Genomic DNA, 13,990 nt, shown 5'->3' with positions numbered 1-13,990 from the left:
AACAGCAGAAATTCATTAGGATTGGCTACATTCGGGGTGTGTGGCCTAACATGCAAAGGAGTTCCTGCTACAAAAAAAGGCCCTGGGTTTTGACAACAAACAAGGTAAACAGAATAACAAGCAAAAGGTGGGTGTGGCTGGATAACCACACGTCTGGTAACATGTGGGTGCAGGCTAATGTGCTAATGAGCTGTGCTGTCAGGGGTGTGGCCCAATATGCGAATGAGTTCCTGCTGTTGGGTGTGGCCTATTATGCTAATGAGTTCCTGCTGGGCTTTTTCTACAAAAAGAGCTTTGCTGGCAGTTAAAAAAAGGGTACAGCCCCTAGCAGGCCTTTGCCTCCGACCAAGCGGCACAAATGTGCAGTGGTTTGCTGTTGGGTGTGGCCTATTATGCTAATGAGTTCCTGCTGGGCTTTTTCTACAAAAAGAGCCCTGCTGGCAGTTAAAAAAAGGGTACAGCCCCTAGCAGGCCTTTGCCTCCGACCAAGCGGCACAAATGTGCAGTGGTTATTGCCTGGTTCTGCAGCACTCTGGGAACCACGTACTCTGAGCCACTGGCATTTGACGATTGGTTCTTACTAAAACACCCCTCCCAGGGGTTAATAGGAAACCTACGCAACCAGAAAGCATATAGGATATTTATTATGCCAAACCGAAGTGTGAGACCGGTGCTAATGAAATTGCTTTGGGACACATCTGAGCAGGCAATGCAGAATGCAGGGAGACAAGAGGTTTTGATTAACATTTTGATTAAACAAGAAGGGCAAACAGGACTGCTGATTATGGCGGGACTTACCTACCCATAGGCCACATTTCCATAGGCATTCCCATGTATGGTGGGCCTCTGTTTATAATCACAATGTTCCTTGTTTCATTTTATCTTCCTGGGATTTCTGTAAAGTGGATTAAGCTGAGAGGCCGTGGCTCGTGGCTTACTGGCAGAGCAGATATTTGGCCATAGGCCTCCCACGTCTGAACCTGGCAGTCTAGCTGCTGGTATCTTCCCTGCTGCCTCTTCCAGACGCTCTATCCTATTTGCAGGTCTACGTCCTCAGATACCACCAGCCGTGGCAGTGAGCCTGTGGAGATGCGCCCAGCCACCAAGAACAAGGCCAGTCGACACAAGAGGCTCTCAACACTCTTCCAGCGGGGTGTAACTGGAGGGCCAACTGGCGGGGGTGGAGGACGCTGGGCCAGTGAGAAGAAACTGGCCAACTTCATTGACCCGCTGCCTGAAGACCGAGTCCAGCCCCCATCGCAGGGGGAAGTGCCAGGAGTCCTGAAAATCTACGGAGGGGACATCTCCACGGGTGCTAATTATAAGAGCGTGCTGGCAACCGTGCGCTCCACTGCTCGGCAGCTGGTGATCGAAGCGCTGGAACGCTATGGTGTGACACAGCCCAATGCAGAGGATGCCTATGTGTTGTGTGATGTGGTGGGCAGCGTTCATGGCCCAGACAGCTCCTGGCAGGCCCAGTATCTTCGGGCGGTGGGCGACTCCGAACGTCCGCTTGTGCTGCAGGATGTGTGGAAGCCCAAGACCGGCTGCACTCGCCGTTTTGAGATCCGCAGGCGCTGCGACGTGGAGAGGATGGCAGAAGGCGAGGATGATGATGGTTCTGGTGAGTGAAGGGTATCGAGCAGTGGGCAGAACTTCCCGGGAATTGCCAGAGGAATTTGCTCTAGCAGCCTTTCCCTGCAGTGCCGGATCTGGTTTTCCGAATTTCTTGAGCTCTACAAATTCTCTAGAAGCTCTTTTGTCTAATTGAAAAATAAGTTCCCAGCCCTCACGACTGTGAAGAAGAACTCAAAAGCTTGGTGGTTGCTTGGTCCATCGCCTGATTAGAGTTGATTGATGTGAATTTTACTTGATTAATTCAATGTATCTAAATTTGCATATATTCTTGAAGGAAAGGGCCATTATTGTTATATGATCCTCATGCATGCCATAACAGTCCGATAGAAGAAGCAATCCACATGTATGTGAAAGGAGGAGGCAGGCCTCTCCTAAGATAATACTGGCAACCTCTAGTTGTTGTATTAAAAATAATTAATGCTTTTAAACATCCATCCATCACCCAATTAATCATGGCCCTTTTTTATCTATATCCACCTGATCTACCTATATCCAGGGCTATTTTTGGGCAGGAACGCACCGGCTGGCTCCCAAGTTGACCACGCCCAGCAGGAACACATTAGCATAATGGGCCACACCCAACAGCAGAAACTCATTAGGATTGGCTACATTAGGGTTGTGTGGCCTAACATGCAAAGGAGTTCCTGCTACAAAAAAAGGACCTGGGTTTTGACAACAAACAAGGTAAACAGAATAACAAGCAAAAGGTGGGTGTGGCTGGATAACCACACTTCTGGTAACATGTGGGTGCGGCCTGAAGTGGTAATAAGCTGTGCTGTTAGGGGTGTGGCCTATTATGCTAATGAGTTCCTGCTGGGCTTTTTCTACAAAAAGAGCCCTGCCTATATCCACCTGATATGAGGCATGGGATTTTTTTGTTGTTATTGTCTATTGTGCTATCTATTGTTTTTATTGTTTTGTGGATTTTATGTTGTAAGCCACCCTGAGGCAACTTGTGGGATAGAGTGGGATATAAATTAAATAAATAATGATAACAATTTAATCAATTAAAATATTTAAAACCAATTCATCTAACCCTTTCATTGGCTAATGGCAGCCCTAAAGTGCAAAGAAGCTGATGATTGGCAACGGATCGTCACACAGTGCACAATTCGATTGTGGAATTCCTTTGCATAAGATGAAGTGATGAGAGCCCTTAAGATTTGCACAGCTTTCATAAGAATTAGGTACCTTTATGGAGGAAAAGTCTGTCGATGGCTGTTTGCCATGTGAGCTGAAAACGGAAGGTCAGTGTCGAGAGGCAAGGGTACTAGACACTGAGAGCAAACAGGAGGGGACAGCTCCATCACACTCGGCTTGAGGCCTTCCCAAGGACGCCTGTCTGACCACACAACATATTGGAGTCAATCCACCTTTGATCTGATCCAGTAAGACAACTGTTGCATTCATAGGCACAGTAGGGTATTCTGTGAAGGTTAAAAACATAAGAAATGATTATGTAAGTTCTTCACTCCATCCTCCGTTCCACTAAACATGCCAGCTCTGCAGTGTTCCTTATTATGAAATTCTGGCACACCAATTGTCCCCTGTTACAAATACATCCAGGGTTGGTTGGCCTATGGTTGACAGTCAGGGTCAACGGAATTCCTAGGAGGATGACAACTCCTCCTCTGACAGGTGTAACAAAAGCAGCAGCACAATTTGGGTGTAGCCCATTATGCCTTTCCTATTTATTTATTTAACATATGGCAGAGCTACAGGAAGCATATAATAATATAAAACATGTAACCAAATTGATACAACGGGTATGCAGAATTGATTGGGCAATCCCTCTAAATGCTAATATCTAAATTTTCAGTCCACTCAGTTGCAGCTGGGGAGAGCTCTGTCACATCTCCCTGGAAAGCACGATGCTCACATTCCTGTGACGGATGGAAAATAGTTTGGCGGGTTGCACCACAGTCGCATTCGAGTCCTGGCAATTTGTCCCATTTAAACAACAGGTCTGCACAACTGCCAAAACCTGTTCATATTCTATTAGCCATCTTCCATACTTTACGTGGGAAGTCAAATCCTGCGGGCCTCTCTTGTTGGGGTATATCAGGTTATGGATATCGGGTGGAACGGATTGCATCTGTGTTTGCAACCATTCATTCCCTAGATTGAAATTTTGTGATTACAGGATTTGTGCAGATCTTATTGCTCATTGTCAGGATCTTAGTCTGGGTATGCCCTCATCAGCCGTGCCTTTGTGGATGGGCAACTCCCTGTTTTCAATCATCTTTCTATATATGCCTTTCATTTCTTGGCTTCTGGCGTGCTAAATCCTCCTAAAGAGCAAACAAAGATTTATTGAACTGTATCCAATTTCTCCCTATTATGCATTGCTGCTTATAAGTCAGGTTTTTTTTGGGGGGGGGGGGTTTGACAGGATTTTGGTATAAAATAACTCTACTTTTGAGTCTGCCTCTTCAACAGCAGCAGTTTACCATTCCTAAGCAGAGTCGACTCGACATCCATCTTGTTTTCCAACTCCTCCTCCCTTGCAGGAATCAACTCCCAGACCCGCCGGCAGCAATCTCGCCGTTCTCGTGCCGCTTCAGGAGGCAATGTGGCCCCCAAGGAGAGGGCAGACAACCTCTCACTCCGGCGCAGCATCAGTGAGATGAATCTCAGCACTAAACGCCGCAGGGAACGCAAAAATGTGCTCAGCATGGCAGCCGGTGAACCTGCTGAAGGAGGCCCAGCTGAGGAACCACGGGTCAAGGTTGCTGAGGGTGCCGAGGGCCTGTTGGCTGCAGCCTCTGAAGAGACCACTGTGGATTCGTCCAATTTAGAACAGCTCTCTCAGTGCCTCATACAACCGCCAACTGAGCACCCCTATTTTCTGCAGTTGTTGGGCTACAATGAAAAACAGGTAGGGAAAATTGAAAGTTAGACAGCTCTACATTGCTCCCCTCGCTCCTCCCATTTGATTGACAGAAACCAAGGCTTGGAAGGCTCAGTAATACTGTGGTGGTTGCCTAGAAACCCTGAAAATGGCCACTGAGATCTTGGTCTCACATGATCCCAGTGAGCATTCCTCTCTTAAAACTACAGATGTTGCTTCTATTGTTTTCTATTTGTGTCTTTTTGGAAGGGGGTTGCCCTTCAGTGATTGTTTGTTATATTTCACATTTTTTCCTGAAAACCTGGGGCTTCCCTCAGGTTTGTAGAAAAGTCCTCCCTGTCTGTCCCCGGCCCATTGTGAGGACTTTTCAAGCCATAATCTAAGGCCCAATTCGGGAAATGTGACGTACAATATAGCTGTAACATTTAAAACGGATAATAACAATGGTGGGGTGGAAAGGTCGCCTCATAAAATGTTTTGAAATAAATAAAAATAAGTCAGCTACCTCTCGATAAGAGCCCTAAAATATCTCTTCCCAGTCTTTATGAGGCAAAGGTGGAAGATGGCAGCAGAAGGGGACAATCTCCCTGAGGAGAAAGTTTTGGTGCCATGGCTGAGAAACTCCTCTCCCAGGTTGCCACTCACCTAATCCCGGAAGGCGAAGCAGGGCCTCCCAAGACGACCATGGTGGTTGGGTAGGTTCACAAAGGAGTAGGTGGCCATAAGAGAGGGAGCTGATCCAATATGTCTGTTGTCCCTAGGGATCCTGGGTGCTTCTCTGTTGGCCTTTTCCCCCCTCCTTGCAGGAGTTTGTGATCCACGTGATGACCCGTCGCCGACACATTTTTGGACGCCCAGAACGCCGCCAAGCTGGAGACCAGTCCAGCTACGTGGACACGTTCCTGAGTGCCCCAGACATCCTTCCACGCCACTGCTGTGTAGTGTCTTCAGTGCCCCCGGCAGACCCCAGCCAGCCCCGGGGCTCAGCTATGGTGCGGCCCTTCCGTGGGGCATCCATAACCCACAACGGCGCCCCTCTCCACCGCCAGGTGGAGCTGGCCCCCGGAGACTTGCTGGGGATGGGGCAGCATTTCCTCTTCATGTACAAGGACCCGCGAGCAGCCCCTGCACCGCCAGCCTGGCTGCCCAAGGCGTGGGTCTCCCCGGGGTTGGTGGGAGCTTTGGCGTGCCAGGCCTGTGGCCGGTCCCTGCAGGAGCGGCAGGAGGCGTTCCGGGCTTACCTCAAGAGCAGAGAGCCTCAGCTGCGCTACCGGCCCCAGGAGCAGGAGGCCCTCCTGGCTGAGATTGTGCGGCTCCAGGAAGCCCCCGGCTGCCGGCTGGGCCCGGCCTTTCTCTTTGGGCTCTGTCTGGAGCACGCCGCTCGGGAGCTCGAACCGGGTCACCTGCCCAGGTTGATCGCCAGGATTGCTCAGCTGGTCAAGGAGGCCGTTTGGGTAAATGACCATTGCAATTCATTTCGTGCTCTTTTCATTTCAGCTTGGAGACCCTCCCTTTGTCCTAGGACTGTCTTCTCACACCGAGGGTTGCCAGCAGCCTCCAAGCGGGGCCCGGAGTTCTCCTGCGATTCTAACTGGTCTCTGGACTACAGAGACCATTTCCCCTTCAGGGAGGAGGGGTGGACTCCATAGCATCACGTCGCTGCAGAGTTCCCTCCCCTCCCCAAACTCTGCCCTCTAGGCTCCGTCCCAAAATCTCCAGGAAGTTCCCAGCATGGAGCTGGCAACCCTACGACCTTGCGGACAGGCCTGTAGCCAGTACTTTTTTAGTCTGGGGGCATTTAAATTTCTTAGGGGGCACTGGCTAATTGAAATAAAGGAATGCCTGGCTCCTTCCCCGCTCGGGGCCCCCACTTAGGGGCCCTGGGCCGGAAGGGAAGTCAGGGGGCCTTACCAGTAAGTCAGGGGGCCTAGCCCCGAGACGCCCCACTGTAGCCACAGGCCTGCTTGTTGATGCCCCATAGGCAGGACTATGTGTATGCACACAGTGTATGGATTTCACATTCAGCCATGCGCTGGAATCCAGTATTCTGAGCATCTTTTCTCTCTTCAAAAAAAGAAGAAGAAGCAGAATTCAAGCCCTTAGGGTTCTGGAGGGAAGCTCAGAAGCTTCTGCACCCCCTTCCCCTTCTTTTGCTCCTCACTGCCACCGACTTCCGTAACCAGGGGTCATTTCCTGCAGGAGCGCACAGGAGCAGATCTCCGGCAGTAAGGAGCTCAGGGGGTTGGCACATGCAACAAGCCCCACCCCCTGCTCCCAGCAGCCCTCAGTCGGGCCATGAGGAGCAAGAAGCAGCCTCCCCCAGCCCACCTTCAGGTACAAGCTCTCCCTCATCTGTGAGGACAGATCTGTACGTCCCCCCCCCCAATAACTAGAAATCCAAAGCAGTCCAGTGGCGCCTGAGCGGTGGGTGTTGCCTTCTGACACACTTCCGGTGATGTCAGGGTGTGTGACATATGCAAATGAGTTATGCTAATGAGTTTTGCTAATGAGCTCCTGCACCTCTTTTTCTATGAAATGACCCCTGTCCGTAACAATCACAACAGAAGCAGATTCCAATGATAAAGTGGTTGTTTTAAAAGGTACTTAATTTGCTCGGATTCAACCATGTAGGTTTCTGTGTTATGGGGTTTGAAATTCGCACCAGGGGAAGAGGGCAGCTCTGGAAGCTCCTGCAGAAGTGTATTCACTGCCACCTAAGGTTGCCTGGATCAGACCCAGGAGGGCCTAGTCTTGGGCGGATTCCAGATTTGCGCGACACTGATTGGCTGATGCTTGTGCCGTGGCTGGAGTATCAGACTAGGATACGGGGTTCAGATCACCCACTCTGCCAGGAAGCTTGCTGGGTTACCAGTCACATGCTTTCAGCCTGAGCTGGCTCACAGGGTTGTTGTGAGGGTAGAAGGGAGGAGAGGGAAAGAATGTCAGCCACTTAGGGATCCCCACCAGGGACACAGGTGGGGCATCAGTGAAGCCAATCTGAGCTTTTCAGCCTGGCTGTGCAGAGTGCTGATGAGTTAGTCCAACTTCCAGCCCTCTATGAGCAGCTTTTAGAGTGTTTGAAACCCCACCTTTTTTAAAAAAGAAGAAAGCTGTACACCTTTTAAAAAGTTTTTAAAGTATGTTTTTAAAAAAAACAACAACAACCTTTTAACATGCAGCAAGCAAACATACAATGAGGTCAACAGGCCAATAACTTAAAGGGAAAAAAGAAAATGGGCAGACAGTCCACCGGAACCATGGAAGGAAAGAGAAGTGGGAGTCAGTTCAGAGGCTGTGGATGTATCTTTGCTGGTGCAACAGTAAGGGGAGGGGGAATGCAGGGCTCACCCCAAGCCAAAAACAGCCCCACCCACTTCTGCTCACGGGCAGCAGACGAGTGAACAGATTTCCTTATTAGCGCTTCCAAGTCTTATTTTTCTGTAGCCCAGGTCTGGCAAGGACGTAAAGATTTCTCTGTGTTGGTTCCAATTCACCTAGTTAATATCCCCCCCCCCCCTTGATATATCCTTTCTAGGACAAGATAAAGGAGATTGGAGATCGGCAGCCAGAAAAGTGAGTGAGAGCTGAAGTTGTCTAAAACTTGCCCTTGGAGGAGGTGCTGTTCTGCATAGCACAGGATCATAAGTAGGGTTGCCACCTCCAGGTTGGGAAATACCTGGAGATGTTGGGGGTGGAGCCTGAGGAGGGCCGGGCTTGGTGAGGGGAGGGGAAGGGAAGGGCTTCCATGGGGTATGGTGCCATAGAGTCCACCTTCCAGAGTGGCCATTTTCTCCTGTTTGCTGAACTGTTCTCTGTCACCTGGAGATCAGTTGAAATTGCGGGAGATCTCCAGCCACTACCTGGAGGTTGGCAACCCTAAGAGGAGATGCCATCATTTAGAATATACATCACTTACAGTTCGGTCCTACCTAAGCAGAGTTACACCCTGAAGTCAATAGGCTTAGAAGGCGGCAATTCTGTTGGCCTTGACCTAGATAGATCGTGGAAACTAAACGGGGTTAACCCTGATTAGTATTTGGATGGAAGACCACCCAGGAAGTCTAGGGTTGCTACACAGAGGAAACGGCAAACCACCTCTGAATGCTTCTCGCCTTGCAAACGCCATGAGAGGTCGCCATAAGTCTGCTGCGACTTGCCGTCACTTTCCACCACCAGTTCTGCTTAGAACTGCACTGTTTCCGCCAAACTGTGGAGAAATCCTTTAGATTGCCAAAATGGCGCAGTACTAAGGAAGCCCTTACTGGCACTGCTGGTGTGAAACTGAACTTGTTGCCACCCTCATTGCCAATGTCAGGTATATTGGGGGGTTTGCCGTGCAGATGTGGGCTAGAGCAATTCCCCTGTCAAAACCCACAGAGCATATTGGCCAATGGTGGCTGTCAGTGTCGTACCTGGAGTCCAGGCTCTCTGTGTGTGTGTGTAGTCTTTTTGCAGTTTGAACTGAAGTTTCAGGCTTTCCAAGCCCGGGGGTGCTTGGTTCTCTTGGATGAAGTGGATATAATGTGGTGGTCTTCAAGCCTCAGGTGAGCAGCACGCAGACAGCTGCCATTTTCTTTGCAGCTTTTGGAAGGACCTGCTGCTAGTGTCCATGCATAGGGAGCATCTCCCACCTCTCTGCATGTGCATGGAGAGGACCAGCAGGACTCTGAGGCAAGGCAACACAACTGTGGAGATGCTTTTCTTTCTAGCATGGGCTGGTGCAGAGACCACCCTCCCTGCAGAAGCCCTTTCACGCCTTCTCTCTCCACATGGCCATTGCCACCATCGCCACTTCATCCTCCAATGTGCCACGTAGGCTTGCGGTGCAGAACCCCCACTCTACCAATGAGATCATAACTGTGGCTCCTCCTCTTCTTGTAGAGAGCCAGTTAAGTGTGCGGACTCTAATCCGGGAGAACCGGGTTTGATTCCCCACTCCTCCACTTGCACCTGCTGATGTGACCTTGGGTCAGTCACAAGCTCTGGCACAGCTGTTCCTGAAAGAGCAGTTTGTGTCAGAGTTCTCTCAGCCCCACCCACCTCACAGGGTGTCTGTTGTGGGGAGGGGGAGGGAAAGGAGTTTGTAAGCTGCTCTGAGACTCCGAGTGAAGGGCGGGGTATAAATCCAATCTCTTCTTCTTCTTCTAAGAGTAGTGGACTCTATTCTGGAGAATGGGGTTTGATTTCCCCACTCCTCCAAATGAAACCAGCTGGGTGACCCTGAGCCAGTCACCGTTCTCTCAGAGCTCTCTCGGCCCTACCTACCTCACAGGGTGTCTGTTGTGGGGAGAGGAAGGGAAGGTGATTGTAAGCTGCTCCGAGACTCCTTCGGGCAGTGAAGAGCAGGGTATAAAACCAACTACTACTCCTCCTTCCATGACTGTGGTGTCACATGCGTGCATCTCACTGACTGTGTCATGCTGCTTTGTACAAATATCAGTGGGTGAACATGGCATGCTGAGTAACAGATTATCCTTATAGGAAAGAAGGACATTCTGGGATGGGTTAACTCCACCCTTCCACTCCCCAAGGCTGGACTGTGTAAGCCACTGACTCAGTTCAGACATAACAGGACACCCTGGTTTATTTTAACAATGGTTATTTTGTGAAACCAGGATTTGGCTCAAAGACAATCAATAACACCCTAGTAGGCTGTCTCCAGAAATGCTGGTTGAGCTGCTTTCTGTTGTTCTCCTGCCTCCCCCCCGTAGAGACCCGTCAGGTATCCCAGCTTGGATGGCAGGGAGGGACAGCACCAGGAATTAAGCCAAGATGTCCATGTTTGCATGTCACATGAAATCGTAATTAATTGATTTTATTTATACCCTGCCCTACCCCGACATAAAGCCAACAAACAATTAAAACAATAAATAGCAAAAGCAGATAAAACCGGAACCCATGCCTCATGGAATAATTACCCCAAGAAATTCCAGTGCCCAAGTAATATCCAAGACAGCAGGGCACTGGAAGAAGGTTATGAACAGCGCCATGGACAGGACAGGGTGGGCCCAGGATGGATTGAACGTCTGCCACCTCTGCCAAAGGCCTGGTGGAACAGCTCCGTCTTACAAGCCCTGCAGAACTGTACTAGGTCCTACAGGGCCCTGATCGCAAATGACCAGCTATAGTTAAGAAATCAAACCTTGGTGTAAGATCTTAGTTTGATGTGCCCTAACCATAGTTACTAGGAGCTGCGGTGGCTCAAGTGGTTAAGACGCTGAACTGCAGGCTGTGGAAGGTCAGTAGTTCAGCAGTTCGAGACCCGGGTGCCGTATGACGGAGTAAGCTCCCGTCTCTAGTTCCAGCTCCTGCCAACCTAGCAGTTCGAAATCAAGGAATTGCCAGTAGATAAATAGGTACCACTTCGGTGGGAAGGTAACAGCATTCCGTGCACCTTGGTGTTTAGTCATGCCGGCCACATGACCACGGAAACGTCTTCGGAGAGCGCTGGCTCTTCGGCTTTGAAACGGAGATGAGCACCGCAACCCTAGAGTTGGATTCGACTGGCTTTCGAGCAAGGGAACCTTTACCTTTAACCATAGTTAGTGGAGTGGCCGACATTCAGATGACCACACTAACTGGTTAAAATATACCATAGTTTTGCATAATATCTGAACCAAGCCATTGTGTTTCATCTTTTCTGTGACAGACCAGAAGAGACCCCTAGCCACATTGTTTTTACATTAATAAATAACAGGATACATTTGTGCTCTGGCACTGGAGAGGAGGAGTGCACAACTATTTGGGGGAAGACATGGGCTGATTTCGCACTAGAGGCCGACATTCAGATGACCACACTAACTGGTTAAAATATACCATAGTTTTGCATAATATCTGACCCAAGCCATTGTGTTTCATCTTTTCTGTGACAGACCAGAAGAGACCCCTAGCCACATTGTTTTTACATTAATAAATAACAGGATACATTTGTGCTCTGGCACTGGAGAGGAGGAGTGCACAACTATTTGGGGGAAGACATGGGCTGATTTCACACTAGAGCTGCCTCGATGTTGCGCCACCGTTTGCCCCGATATTAATGGTCAATTTCACACCCGAAGCCGCGGGGCTGCATTTTGACTCGCGGCTTCGCCCGATTTCCCCTGCAGTTTCGTTATCCTGTTTTTGAGGATCACAAAACTGCGGAGGAAATCGGGCGAAGCCGCAGGTCAAATGCAGCCCCGCGGCTTCGGGTGTGAACTTGACCATGGATTTTGTCTCTGGCGTAAAAGATAACGAAATAAGGTTGGGAAAATGAATATCCTCCATCTTGTGGGAAGATGTCTAGACTGCAAGCAGCAAATGGTTAATGGTTGCCCTGCACTGAAAATGGATTGTCCTGAAAGGTTCTCATAAATATTGAGAAGTTGTAATTTCCCCACAAAGCACATTAGAGAGCCCTTCATGCCCCGTAGGGTGCAATGTTGGGAAAACTTGGCTTCCTCGCACTCCTGTTGGCCTTGCAGGTCCACCGCCGGGCCCCTGATGGCAGGGCGTGTGGCATATGCTAATGAGTTATGCTAATGAGTTCCCCTAGCTCTTTTTCTACGAAATGACCCCTGGTCCTGAAAGGTTCTCATAAATATTGAGAAGTCGTAATTTCCCCACAAAGCACATTAGAGAGCCCTTCATGCCCCGTAGGGTGCAATGTTGGGCAAACTGCAGATTCCCAAGTAAGAAAGCGAGAAGCAATTCTCCGACGTCCTTTGGAAACAAAGTTCACAAATGTCGAGAAACTCTGAACTCCGCGTGAACTCTGAAAATGTGTGGAATGGATTGAATTCCAAATATCCCGCCCAGCTGTCATTGTTACACCCCAGCCGAGAGGCAGCTGCTTCTCGGGGGCAGGTGGGAGCACCCCCCTGTCACTCCCCCTAATCCTCCTTCCTTCTGTCTGATCCTCACAGCCAGCAAGACTCAGGCGAGGGAGGCAACCTCAGCATTGAGGAAGTGGCTGCTGACTTGCGCCCCCTGATGCTCTGGATGGCCAACTCCATGGAGCTGCTCAACCTGGTGCAGAAGCGGGTCTTGGACATTGAAAAGGACCTAGACTTGGAGGGTGAGCCCAGGCCTCCTGCCTTCTGTAGGGTCACAGCAGGGTGGAAGGGCACTGGGCCATAGAGTTGCCAACTCCAGACTGGACAATTCCTGGAGATTTGGAGATGGCACCTGGGGAGGAAGTGTTTGGGGAGGGGAGAGAACTCAGGAGGGTTTCATGACATGGAATCCACCCTCCATAGCAGCCCTTTTTCTCCAGCGGAACTGAAATGACCTCCGTAATCTGGAGATCAGTTTTAATTCCAGGAGTTCTCCAGGGCCCCCCTGGAGGATGTAGAGCCAGGAGGCCATTAGGAGGGAGCGCAGAAAAAAGACTCTTTGGGTTTCTCGAGAAGATAATGGAAGTGGAGGAAGGGCTAGGATTCCTGGTTTTCTGGGAAGGACAGAAGAGCAAGAGAGCTTATGGGTTTCCTGCAGAAGACTGGATGGAAGACTGCTCTAAGGACATCTGTACAGTATTTTCAATTCTTTGTCAGTTTTACACCGTTGTGGCTTTCCCCAAGAATCCTGAAGATCATAGTTCGATGCAGGCGTTGATTGTTCTGCTAGCGATCCTTAGCTCAGCTTATAGAACTAAAAGTTCCCGGGGGTTCCTGTGGGGAAAGAATGAATGTCAAACCAATTCAAAAGGAAGACATCCCTTTGGATTCTCTCTGTTCTCGTCCCTGCAGGAGTTTCCCACAATGCTTTGCTCTCCAGTGACCTGGAGACATGCGATGAGGCAATGGCTGTCTTGGATGAGGTCATCATGTCCACGTTCCAGCAGTCTGTGTACTACCTCACTAAGGTGAGCGGCATCCCAATGATAACTGGAATCCCACCTTCTCCTCCTGCCTCACCCTCTGGCCTGCCGTTTGCCACCGTTTGCGTTTATAATATGTTCTTACCCCGCAGACTTTATATTCCAATCTTCCTGCATTGCTGGACAGTAATCCCTTTGCAGCCACAACTGACTTCTCCCACGTGCCGGAGCTCAGCAACATGCCAGAGGGGATCCGCGGGACTCTCGCGATCTACCAGGCTACGCTTGAGCTGACCCGCGATTGTGACCTGCATCCCGACCTCGTCTCGCAGACCTTCGGATACCTCTTCTTTTTCTCCAACGCCTCACTCTTCAACACCCTCATGGAGAGAGGTAGATCTAGATCACAGTCTTCCTGGGATGAGAGCAAAATTGGGAAGGGGGACCTGGCCGTGAGACTCTTCAGTTCTTTGGGAATAGACCAGTTTTTAATGCACTAGAGATCATAGAGTAAGTGGAACCAGGATTCCTGGGTGATTATGGATAGTACTGGAGCCTAGAGAGCAGAGGTCATTTCGGGGGGGGGATCGCGGGGGATCGCAGTTCCCCCCGGTGAGGTACGGGGGGCGGGGCACATGACGAAGCCCCGCCCCCTGCTTCCGGCCGCCCCGCTTCCGGCCCTCATTCAGCCAGGATGAGGCAGG

General features: G+C 50.1%; 1 protein-coding gene across 1 annotated transcript in view; it reads left to right on the top strand.

Annotated features, from left to right (window-relative positions):
• RASIP1 (Ras interacting protein 1) overlaps positions 1-13,990 on the top strand; it is a 26,205-nt gene that overhangs the window by 6,733 nt on the left and 5,482 nt on the right. Inside the window, exons 3-9 of the mRNA XM_015414411.1 lie at positions 1,044-1,624; positions 4,149-4,516; positions 5,296-5,943; positions 8,025-8,062; positions 12,394-12,545; positions 13,216-13,331; positions 13,439-13,679. Coding sequence (XP_015269897.1) covers positions 1,044-1,624; positions 4,149-4,516; positions 5,296-5,943; positions 8,025-8,062; positions 12,394-12,545; positions 13,216-13,331; positions 13,439-13,679 — 2,144 coding nt within the window. The remainder of the gene's footprint in view (positions 1-1,043; positions 1,625-4,148; positions 4,517-5,295; positions 5,944-8,024; positions 8,063-12,393; positions 12,546-13,215; positions 13,332-13,438; positions 13,680-13,990) is intronic.

This window comes from Gekko japonicus, unplaced genomic scaffold (assembly GCF_001447785.1).
Source record: "Gekko japonicus isolate JY-2015 unplaced genomic scaffold, Gekko_japonicus_V1.1 scaffold243, whole genome shotgun sequence".
NCBI lineage: Eukaryota > Metazoa > Chordata > Lepidosauria > Squamata > Gekkonidae > Gekko > Gekko japonicus.
Note: the sequence above shows the minus strand (reverse complement) of the source record. Positions and strands in the feature narration are given on the sequence as shown.